This window comes from Molossus molossus, unplaced genomic scaffold, assembly GCF_014108415.1.
Source record: "Molossus molossus isolate mMolMol1 unplaced genomic scaffold, mMolMol1.p scaffold_m16_p_9, whole genome shotgun sequence".
Taxonomy (NCBI): domain Eukaryota; kingdom Metazoa; phylum Chordata; class Mammalia; order Chiroptera; family Molossidae; genus Molossus; species Molossus molossus.
Genome location: NW_023425403.1, coordinates 59,026,222 through 59,038,539, shown reverse-complemented (window position 1 = coordinate 59,038,539; position 12,318 = coordinate 59,026,222). Strand labels below are relative to the sequence as shown.

The 12,318-nt window shown below is 46.7% G+C and overlaps 1 protein-coding gene across 1 annotated transcript in view; it reads right to left on the bottom strand.

The window, feature by feature from the left end:
- COL4A2 (collagen type IV alpha 2 chain) overlaps positions 1-12,318 on the bottom strand; it is a 181,700-nt gene that overhangs the window by 40,254 nt on the left and 129,128 nt on the right. The window contains exons 17-22 of the mRNA XM_036250136.1: positions 9,043-9,096; positions 8,160-8,226; positions 6,168-6,278; positions 5,540-5,689; positions 2,812-2,904; positions 890-1,047 (exon numbers count right to left, since the gene is read on the bottom strand). Coding sequence (XP_036106029.1) covers positions 890-1,047; positions 2,812-2,904; positions 5,540-5,689; positions 6,168-6,278; positions 8,160-8,226; positions 9,043-9,096 — 633 coding nt within the window. The remainder of the gene's footprint in view (positions 1-889; positions 1,048-2,811; positions 2,905-5,539; positions 5,690-6,167; positions 6,279-8,159; positions 8,227-9,042; positions 9,097-12,318) is intronic.

Genomic DNA, 12,318 nt, shown 5'->3' with positions numbered 1-12,318 from the left:
TCACTTGGAGGTCCCAGTTTTACTGGGTTAAGGACCTAAACCAGTTCTATATGAAACTTGAAGAGCTAAATGCTTAATAAGTAAGAGGCTTTACATTTAAAATGTTAGAAGATTTGGGGGGAGGGGATAGGTATAATTCTTTTACCATAAAATTCACCATGTTAAAGCATACATTTTAGTGGTTTTTAGTATTTTTACAAGGTTGTGCAACCATCACTATTATCTAATTTCAGAACATTTTCATCACCCCCAAAATAATTACTGTACCCATTAGAGAGTCAGTCCCATTCTTCTCTCCCCCTAGTCCTGAGCAACCACCAATCTATTTCTTGTTTCCAGATTTGCTTGTTCTGAATACTTCATATGAATAGAACCATAATATCTGTTCTTCTGTGTCTGTTTTATTTCACTGAGCATGTTTTTGAGGTTCTTCCACACTGTAACATGTGATAGTACTTCATTCCTTTTGACGGCTGAATAATACTCCATTGTATGACTATGCTGTGTTTTGTTTATTTACTCATCAGTTGATGGACATTTGGCTATTATTATTAATACTGCTATGAATATTTGTGTACAAGTTTTTGTTGACATGTGTTTTCAGTCTCTCGGGTCTACATCTAAGAGTGGACTTTCTGGGTCATATGGCAATTCTATGACTGACTTTTTGAAGAACTGTCATCAGTTTTCCACAGTGGCTGCACCAATTTATATTTCCAGCAAGTAAAGTTTTCAAGTTCCCCTTGGAGTAAGTAGCCTTTTTGGATGAAGTGTTGGGTGCATGCATGTTGTTGGTCTAAAGCTGTGTTAATTCATAAATAAAAGCTGGGAGAACAGGAATAGGGATTAAGGAAGTCTTATCAGCTCTGTGATGGAATTTGTCTCTCACCTTGAACCCTGGGAACCCAGGGATGCCGTGATGGCCAGGGTCTCCTTGGAGTCCTTTTGTCCCGGGCTCCCCACTGGTGCCTGGGAAGCCCCTCGGTCCTGGCAGCCCCGGGAGACCCCCAAGGAACTGATCGTCACATTTACAGTCCCCTTCATCACCTGTAGTATGAGGGAGAGGGAGGGATTCATTATTTATTCACAAAGCATGAGTTAAACACTCTTCTTGGCTTTGCAGGGACAGGAGTATAAGCTGGGTCGGGGATTGGGCTGGGTGGGGGAGGCAACCACACTCCATGGCTACCATCTACTCTGGTCTCCACACTCCTGCATTCGGTGGGGGCTGTTATCCCCATTTCTTAGACGATGAGCATGAATTACTTTAGTGTGCAGTCATGGTCTCCTCGGGATGCAGAATTCTACTGCAATGTTTAATGAAGGTGCTTAACCAATGGGAGCATTTACAGAGACGTGTGCGGAGTGCAGGGATCAGTGACCGGGCCTCAGGGGCGGGATGCAGAGACAATGTCCAGGGTCTGGGTGAAGGAAAGTTGTGGCAAGAGTCGTGGGCTTAGAGGCCAAGGTCAGGTGGGCAGAGGAAAAATATGCCATCTCTCTTCTTCTGTCTTGCCATGGTTGGACTCAGGGAGCCTAGTGCTGGTGGTAGGTCAGCTTTCTAGGGGACAGGGGGCCAGAGGGGAAATGACGATGACAGACAATGGCTCAGTGGGCCGAGTCATACAGCCTGTCCACAGATGGTTGATTCCTGCAGTCGGCCGTACCCACAGTGGGGCACCCACACACCCCACATGCACCACACAGGTCCAGATGTGGTTGAAACCCGAACGTGCTACCCATGGCCAGGAATCAGAGAGCTCAACAGGCGTCACCATGGTCCCTGTCAGTCTCACAGAGAAGGGGCCATCTGGGCCAACCCTTCCCTGGAAGGGGCATTGGCCTAGGGGCAGTGTTCCTGAGGCGCAGCAGGGACAGCTTGTTCCAACCGCACTACTACCGCCAAGTGGGAGCGAGACACTGGGCAGGTCACGTCACTCACGCCTCTGAGCCTCCACCTCCTTGCCCATTAACTAGCCCCTAACTCAGGGAGCCAGCCTTAGGCTCAAACCAGATGATTCCTCTACACGCACTCTGCGGTGGGCCGGTGCTTTGCAAATACTTGGCACATTGGCTGAGCACCGGATCTGAAGTCGGCCTAAGAAATGACTGCTCGCGGTAAGAAAGAAAGATCTCTTATCCTTTGAGACGACATTGAGGGACCTGGAAAGTATTATCCTAAGTGAAAGAAGCCAAGCAGAAAAAGACAAATACCACATGATCTCACTTATATACGGAATATAATGAACATAACAGTCTGAGGAATACAGTAGACCCAGACACATGGAAGTAGGGCACAGACTGACATCCCTCAGAAGAGGGGATGGGGGTGGGGGGGTGGGAAGAGATAAACCACAGAACTTATATGCATGTATGCATGACCAATGGACATGGACAACTAAGCCGGGGACAGGGTGGAGGGGGGGTGGGGTGGGGGGTGCCAATGGGGTAAAAAGGTAAAATATCTGTAACAAAAAAATAAATAAATAAATAAAATTCAATTTTATAACAAAAAAAAAAAAAAAGAAATGACTGCTCATCTGTCCCGCCCAGTTCTGGGCGCTGCACTCCTGGAAAATTCAGTGACGAGATTGGCAGACAGAGGACAGAGAAGGGTGAGCAAGTGAGTGTTGGGTATGCAGACAGCTTAACCGCCATCACCTACCATGGTTTCAGTGCAGTTTCCATGGAGGTCAGGGGGTCAGTGGGAAACTAAAGGATCGTGTTCATTCTAGGACGAGTGAAAAGGGTGAAGTGGATGCAGAAAGGCCCAGGCATCCCCCACCCCTCCTGTTCCCAGATGCTTTTTACCTTTCCATCCTTTCTGTCCGCGCGCCCCGGGGAAACCAGGAGACCCAGGAAAGCCCGCCTCTCCTGGTGTTCCTTTAAGGCCAAAAAGGAAACCTAAGGAGGAGAAAACCCACAGGGCAGCATGTTAATACCGCTTGGGGGACCCCACCTCTTGCTGAAGCCAGTGCTGGAAGGTTTTCAGCTCAATCTCCGAAGAGAGAGTAAAAATGTCCCCCACACTCCAGTTCCACCCCAAAACTCATCAGAAAGAAAGGGAGACTGTTTTGTGGCCATTGCTTTCAAGGATGGAAAGAAAGGTGAGAGCCTATGAATTCAGTTTTTCTAGTAAGTCTAAAGATAAAAAACTTTCCCTTTAAGAAATGTTGAGTCCTGCCCTGGCCGGTTTGGCTCAGCAGTTAGAGAGTCGGCCTGTGGTCCAGAGAGACCCGGGTTCGGTTCCTGCTAAGGGCACGTACCTTGGTTGCAGTTTGTCCCCGGCCCTGGTTGGGTCATGAGGGTGGCAGCCACTCTATGTGTCCCTTTCACATGGATGTTTCTCTCTCTCTTTCTCTCTCTCCCTCCTGCTCTATCTAAATTAAAAAATGGAAAAATGTCCTCAGGTGAGGATTTAAAAAAAAGAAATGTTGAGTCCAAAGCAAAATTTTGATTTTTCAACCATGTATTTTGCTAAAGACTTGGATTCTAAGACTACAGAGAGACGCCTGGGTTTCCCAAAAGACAAAAAAAAAAAAAAAAAAAAAAAAAAAAAAAAAACCAAACAAACAAAAAACAAAAAACAGAATAAAAGTGGATATCAAAATTAACTCGGTTCTGTATTCTGTCCTCCTTCCTGGAACAGGTGCACACATGAACATTCTTCTCCTCCCATACACACACCGTACACACATGCACTCATGGAGTTTGTGTAATGAATGTAGATAAATTGTGACCCATCTGGATTCACTGTGGTCACTTCCACCCTCTCGACCCTCCCCCCTTTTACTAGGATCAGGTTACATTCAAAGTCCTGCCACTATCTGCAGAGCTCCAATAATTCCAAGCAGGAATATCTGGGCAAAGGTGTAAGAAATATACTCTTAAAATCCAACAAAACTCTCCAAGTCGCATCGCCACCTTGTGGTGGGACTGGGGCTGCACATGTCCAGGAAGCATCACTGCGGGGTATGAAATCTGAGTCTCCATGACCGGTTGTGTTCTCCTCATTGCTAAACCCTGTAGGGCTCATGGCTCCAAAGATCCAATAAAACTCCTCCAACAAATTAAAATACACGCTGTCATACCCACCTTCTTGTATCTGAGAGGTGGAGAGAATGAAGCGATTAAGGAAGCAGGAAGGAGAGAAAAACATCAATTAAAAAAAACATTTGCTATCTGTTTGGGAAAATAATACCAGACTTTCAATGTCAGATGCTCCTAGGTAACTACATCTTTATGGAAAGGTGGCAGTGACTACTATTCCATGGACTTTGATCTCACTGCACATTTAACATAATCTCTCTCATCCACCCATCCATTTGTTCATTACACATTTTTCCAGCACCTACGCTGTGCTCAGCAGTGTGCTAGGAACTGTGCATACCGTTGGAAACAATGGACAGAACCACATGGAGCTGACTGTTCAGATGCGGAGCCACACATCAGACACACCTTAGTGTCAAATATGGCCAGTGCTGTGCGAAGGGACCTTAGAGAAGGTAACAGGGAGAGAGGGCATCAGGACAGTCATTCGTGAGAACTTGATACTTAAGACCTGAAGAATAAAAGCCAGCCAAGCGTGGGCACGAGGGAATGTTTTCCAGAGAGGATAAGCTTGTCTAAAAGTTGCTGAGGTAGGAAGAAAAGCATTTTAGGTGCAAATGGTCCACGAGCCGTAGAAAGAAATGGTAACCTCACGTTTGCTTCTAATACCTCAATTCTCCCATCTTTTGAGGAGATGAAATGTTCCCATGAAGAGGTTTTACGATGCTCAGAGCATAACTCTGCAAACTCTGAAGCTGAAACAAATAATCAGTTTTGATGGCAAGCTCAAAGACAGAGCACGTTTGGCTGCCCCCTAAGAGCATTCTCAACGAAAAGCCCCGCCAGGGGAAATGGCACTTCGTGCTACGATTTGATGATGCCCCTAGGGAGCATGTGGGAACAGACTCTCATGCTTGTCTGCTTTACTGATTTTCAGTCTTTCATCCTCGCCTTGGCTAATGGCTGCCACTTCTTTTTACAGGTGGTGCGGCCATCCCTTCTTGTCATCAGCTATGACCACCTGTTCAGTGGTAGCTTTGGCTCTGCAAGGGCCGAGAAGACAGATTACCAAGTCTGCTTAAAATTGATGGTTAAACAGAAGAGAGAGGCTGCAAGTCAAGGTGTGCGGCCTCCGCCCTAGAAGGTGTCTGGAACTGACCACCCGACAGCTTGCAGTTCTCATCGGCTCCCAGGCTGCACCGCCCTGGTGTTTCCCTGGGGAACTGATGGCATTGGAGCCACCGTCAGACACCTGCTGTGTAGTATCCAAGGGACTGTTGAAAGGCAACAGGACTGCAAGGTTTAGCCCTTCTTCCATCGCCGGCTTATTCTACTTGCACTGCGGAGTACCGCTGCGCCCTAATCCGCTGCCTGTGGCAGTGGTTCGTGACATTGTTTAGCCAAAAAGCCAAGTAAAAATATGGCTGGGCCCAGGCTTCTTTGTCTGGACACTGCAATGTCCACGTCCCTTGAGTTTCTACCCACTTACCATCTGGTCCAGGGGGTCCGGCAGGCCCTGGGAGTCCTTGGTACCCTGGCTTTCCATCAGTTCCTGGTGGGCCGGGGTATCGTGCAGGGATGCCTGGGTCGCCCATGAAGCCTTTGGGTCCCATTTCACCCGGTAAGCCTCTTCTCCCATCTGAAAGTTCAACAGCAGTCACTAGCAGTGTGAAACTTCGGATATTTAGCAGCTGTGCTGGCCTTCCGGCCCATGGGAGCCTCCCCGCAGGACTAGTGCATTTCCAGTCCATTCCGTACCTTACGGGGCAGACACCAGTGGTGTACTTCAACACCTTTTCCAACTTCAAAGAAACCCCTCTTCTTGCCCCCAAACAATGGACTGAGAGTTGCTATCAACACTTAACAACACCATTTGTTAACTGCCCATGCTCTTCCCAGCCAACTGAGAATCATGCTGGTTACTCATCAGTGGCATAGTCTAAGCTGGTGGGAGAGTTACTGCCACAGATCCAGTTGCCCTGCGAAGACAGCCAAACGTGGATGGGAGACCGTTACAGCTGCTAAACCCAGGCTATGAGAAAGCGCCAGCACAGCCAGCCAGGGGCGTGACTTCTGTGGTCTGGGTCGTAGTTTTGATACTGTGGAAACCACATTACCTTCATCTCTGATGGGCGTGCCGGGGGGACCTGGTGGACCAGGGTCTCCCGGAGGACCCCGCATTCCTGAGTCCCCATGGGTCCCTGGAAATCCTGGGTCACCTCTGCCACCTGGAACCGAGACAGGACTCACAGTAAGAACAGGGCTGTTGTCTAGGACTCACAACAGAGGTTCACTTTCTCACTGAAGGCTCGTTTACCAACACCCTGCACACTGTGTGAAGCGGGGAGGGGGGTCCTAATGCTTACTACCTGGTGGTCCTTGTTTCAAGGAGCTCATTCCCAATCAAATAGGGTGAGACAAGATCCCTATAAATATATAAAACAACAGAGAGGCACATAATGTAAAATATATATATATATATATATATATATATATATAGAGAGAGAGAGAGAGAGAGAGAGAGAGAGAGAGAGAGAGAGGTTTCTAAGGAGGGGGAGATTATTTAGGGGGAAATCTGATATTGAGAGACCATGGAGAATAAAGACAATAAAAGTAAAATTTTGGGCTAGGGCAGAGCATGGTTGAGGGAAGGGCATCCAGAGGTCAGCCCAAACTGAAAGTACAGGGCTGGGAGGGCTCAGCAGGGTGCAGATGAGCAGGGGCGGTGAAAAGTCAGGTTGGGGGGGCAGCTGAGTCTAACATGAGAATAAAGAAGGAAATGACATGATTAGGAATCCTCCCATCCACGAACCAGGCACCGTGCTGGGGGAAAGGAGGGGGGGGGCAGGGTTCTCTTTGAGCCCCTTTCCCCTGAGCCCCAGCTCCTGCCTGGATAGGATTTTCATAAATATTTGCTGGGTGAGCAACATATGAATGCTCTTACAAGCCTTCTCTGCAAATAAACACAGGTGGCATTGCTATGTTCTTTGGCATGTTGGAAAAAGACATGCAAAAACAGTTATTAAGCTGCCACATAGGTCACACCTAAGCAGGACAGTGAGTCTTTGACCCCTGGGCATATGTGATAGGGGTGAGCCAGATGATCTGCTGGGTACAGAAAGGAAGCATTAGAGAGTGTTTATTTTTTAAAATCTCATCCTTTAAAACCCCTATCTGATGTGTAAGTTTTAGCATGTACATTATTCAGTCATTCAGATATTTACTGAGCACCTACCAGGTGCTTGGATCTTTTCTAGAAATTGGGGATACAGTAGTGAACCATACGGGCTAAAATTTCTGCCTTCATGGAAGCTCCTGTAACCTGGATGACTTATCCATCCATAAATACACGTACGATTATTACGGGGAGCGCTCACATCACTTTTAGAAAATGCTATTTAAAAAATGCTCAAGTCTGTTTTAAAAAATGTCATTCAAAAAGGTCCAGAGACCAACACTCTTACCACAGAGTGTGAATCATATTTCAGGATGATCTTACCACTTTGGAAGGCTGAGCTAAAATCACACGATGACCATTAGACACAACGCATGCAAAATCCTTTGTTTACACACAGGGGTCAACTGGGACAGCGCAGCATCTTCCAGGTAGCTCATGTGCACGTATCTGGGGATTTAGTTCCTTGAAGTCTAAGCATGTGATTGTTTACGGATTTGAGCTTGTGATCAAGTCTGGGGCTTCAGGCTGCCTAGCAGAGGGGCGCAAGCATTTGGCAGCTTTGGAGCAGGAACTAGTGCTGGTGGTGGGGCTGTTGGCATGGAGGCCTGATGTGCAGAAGGACTGCTTTCTTTAGTGATGCTGTGGATGGCAAGGTCAGAACCTGCACAAGGTATGCAGCACTGGAAGAATTTCCCAACAGAGGGGTCTCACCTGGAAAGTGGGGAGCACTCTCTCAGCCAGAGGCAAAATGAGGGTGTCATTGAAGCCACAAGGGAAGATGTGCACAAGACTGAAATTCTACAAAGGCTGTGTTCTAAACACCTTTTGTTTGCTTTGTTTTACGCAGATAAATCTTTCTTGAAAGTTCATAACTGTGTGTCCATAACAGAAAAGAATGTATATTCCCATGCAAGAGAAATCTCACACAAACCTTTAGCTAGAGAAGGATGGGGGGAGTAGGCAGGTGGGCCTGGGGAGCCTCGGTCACCTACTTCTCCCTGGAGGAAAACAAAGGAACGTGAGACCGACCTTTTGGAGTTTTGGATGCTGCCTATTTCCAAAGAATAAAGCTGCACATGGACCTGAGCTTAGCGTACTCTTCTGAGTAATCGAACCATAGGCTGCCTGGGGCGCCATCTCCATTATGCTGAGGCAATATGTCCAGGCATCTCAGACACTCCAAGAGACAACCAAGCAGGCAGATGCCGATATCCCTTTGAAATCCTTGTCAAATACTGGACCCAGTCAGGCGCTGCTTTTTGCAGGGGGTTGTTCCCTTGTTGATGATGGTATTTGCGGCACCCATAGGGTGAGCTGGGAGTGATGCAACAAAACCCTGATTCAATGCCATCTGAACTGTAAGAGCCAACGACTTTGAGACTCACTGGGTCCCACAGGCCCAGCCATGAGTTCCCCTGTCCTCACCAGACATGCCCCCCATCCAGCAGAAAAGGCTCCCTACCTGGCTGGTTTCCTCGTCAGCTGGTGCAGCTGTACCTCACCTGGTCCTCAACCTACTGCGTTTCACTTCCCTGCCAGCCCACGAATTATCAAAACATGTCAGTCATATCCTCCCTTGGGAACCAGGGGTGCCCCACTGTCTTGTTGCTACAAAGCCCCTCCCATAGCCCTGCGGGTCCACTCTGTCCATGTGGTCCTGCGTGGCATGCTGCATCCCAAGCCTGGGATATATGTGAATGAATGTCATCTCATCTCTCCAGTGTTGTGTGTTGTCCAACATGCTGAATAGGAAGTGATCAGAGTGCCGTCCAAAGAAAATGAGTGAAAACCATCCAAATGAAAACCAAGCTTACCTTGGGTCCTTGGGGTCCATCAGGACCATAGTGGCCATCCAGTCCTCTGTTTCCCTGCAGGAAAGATGTTTGCTGCTTACTTGTATCTCTATAATTCAAAGAACTGGCCAAAATATTATTATTATGTCTCATGAAATTAACAAGAATGCATTAAAATCACCTCCTACCCGGACTCTGTTAAATTTTTCCTGATTTTGGTCTCAAACATGAAATTTTTAAAAGTTGCTTTGTTTGAATTAGGATCCAAAGTCCAAACATGACATTCGGCTGATACGTCTCTTAATTTTCTTATAATTCGTAAGTTTCATCTTCCTTTCTATTTTTTAAAAATTACTTTGTATTGTTGCTATTGAGGAAGCTGGGTCGCTGGGACTGCATCTATCCAACGTGGTGGCCTCGCTCCACGGTGTCCTGTGACACAGCCTCAGGTGCCCTCTATCCTCCACCTTCTCTGAATTAGCTGTTAGATGTGGAGGCTTCCTAGGCTCAGGCTCATTTGGAGCAAGAACTGTTCATGGAGGGTGCTGTGTCCTTCCTATTGCATTGCTTCAGGGGGCACAGGTGCTGAGTTTTAGTGGTTTTAAAATTACTCAGTGGGGTCAAGTGCTGCCAACCTGATCCATCCAGTAAATCCTTCCTCCCAGATGGGTCTTGGAGATTTTCAGTTAACACCAAATAGGAGCATTAGAGCCTCCCCATTTATAACATTTTTTTTCTCTCTTTATTGAAAAAAAAAAAAAAAAAAAACCTCTAGTGCCAACTGCTGCTTTCTAATTCCCTCAAATATGTATCAAAAAAACCATGTCATATCTGGGTAGATATTTAAAGTTTAAAAAATAATCTAAAAATTATTCCATCATGCTAAAATAATATGTACAAAGCCCCCCAAATTCAGAATGCCAGGTGCCCATGGTATAAAAAATAGACCTTATCTGAGTATTTTACAAGATATTTTGAAATCTAGGAGCATGTGTGCTGAAAGTCACGGTGTTTAGAATGAACTAAGATTAGCTTACTTCTGCGTTTTCGTGCTGGGCCTCATACTGACTTTCTTTCACACTAGGCAGAGCTGAAGATTCACAACGGAAGGCAAATTTTTCTGATATTAAAATGATCTCCTATTTAGAGGCCATCTCATGAGGTAGGTTAGGAATCCTTGAAGAGCTTGCCCATGACTGGGGGGTTGGCAGGCAGGCATTCAGGCTGAGCTGTGCCCAGGGCTGACCTAACAAGCCAGCTCGAACAGCACGCTGGACTTTGTCAAATCTACACAACACTCCACGCCACGGAGCACTGCTCAGCTAGGCACCGTCAGCAAGCAGTAACGAGCATCCCCAGCACTCACTAAAGTTCTACCGATCTCTGGAGGAATGAGGGAGGGGTAGCCGGCTGCTCCTGTAGAGAAAGCAAAATCTTTCCCAGAATCTTCTCCTTTTTGGCTTATCCTATTTCGATGCCTTGTTAATGTTGGTGTTCACAGTTGTTCTTTGGAGCTGCCTTTGGTTACTGGTTTCATTTTCCATCCTAAAACCAAAGTCTGTGAGTACAGCTGCGATGTTAGCTGGGGAGGCACAGCAACTCAGCAATAAGATGACACGAGGTAGGCAGGTTTGTGGTGCACTGTGGCACTATCACTCAGGATGACTCAGCCATGTGTGGCATTTCAGAGTCGAGGAAACAATTTTCCCACAGCAACTGATGTTCCGCTTCACTGGAAACATCTGCATCTCCCCCAGCGTTTGCAAGTACATAAAGCAAGCTGGAAGACGTGAGCCTTGGACCCTAACATCTGGGCCACAGCGGCTGGACGCCCCAGGTGGTCAATGCCTGGTGAACATCTTGTCCTTCATTAACTTCTAGGGGGTGGCTATGTTGAACTGCATTTTAAAAACACTGTAACTCCTTAGTGTTGGGTGTAGAAAATCATAATTATGATTATGATTTCATAATTCACTAGCACATGCCTCACAGGCAATCGAAGTATTAACAGCAGTACTTTAATTACATGGGGTGGGTTGAAATGGATTACTTTAAAATGCTAATGTTTGCTTTACTCCTCTGCCTCTTTACAGCACTTGTTTACTATAATCCTTAAACTGGAATTTGGCCTTTGGCCTCTAGTTGGGGGTGTTGCATGGACAGCGGCTGGTTCCAGGTAGGTGACCTTTAGGGATACTCTATCAGTTCCTAATGTGATGAGGTGAGTGTAATTAGGGCAAACCCTGGTGTCATCTCTGGCCTGAGATTAGGATAAAAGAACAGGAATAGGAAAAATAAGGTCAACTGAGGTTGTAGGAGGAAACCGGGATTGGTGCTCATTGTGAGTAGTCAAACCCAGAACATGGGGCTAAGAGCTGAGTCTAGAGCTGGCAGAGGTCAGAAACCAAATCTGGGAGGCCAAGACCCCTATGTAGTCCCAGGGGGACTAATGACACCCATTGCTCACTATCAGGGCCCTTATGATTCTCCAATCCTGCAACAGAGCCATGAACATGATTACTGGAGTCATGATTTGGAGGCTGACCAGATTTTTAAAAAAAACGTCTATTTTACCCTGGACAGTTTGGCTCAGCAGTAAGAGCATCAGCCTGCAGACTGAAGGGTCTCGGGTTCAATTCCTGGTCAAGGGCATGTACGTGGGTTGCAGGTTTGACCCCAGACCCTGGGGTTGTGTGGGAGGTAATCAATCAATATGTCTCTCTCACGTCAATGTTTCTCTCTCACTCTTCCTCCCTCCTTCCCTTCCACTCTATCTAAAAATCAATGGAAAAATATCCTCAGGTAAGAATTAAAAACAACAAAGCTAGCCCAGCTGGCTCAATGGTTGAGTGTTGACCCATCCACCAAGAGGTTGTCGGTTTGGGTCAGGGCACATGCCCAGGTTGTGAGCCCGATCCCCAGTGAGGGGCATGCAGGAGGTGGCCAGTCGATGTTATCTCACATCAACGTTTTTATCTCTCTCCCCCTCTCCCTTTCTTTCTCTCTAAGAATCAACAAAGGAAAAAAAAAAAAAGAAAGTTGAAGCCTCATTAAAAAAAAATTTAAAACGTCTATTTCTTTGTATCTATGAAAACTGGATTATGACAATACTGGCCTGTGGACACCAAGATGTGTTTACCATAACGTTGACTGCATGATTGTTGAAAATAGCAAGCAGCTAGAGACCACCACCATGGACTCATTAAGCAAAGGTGGTGCATCCACTCACTGCAGTGCTGTGCAGCTTGTTAGCAGAACCATGGGATGTAAACATGCTAACGTGGAATAATCTCCAAG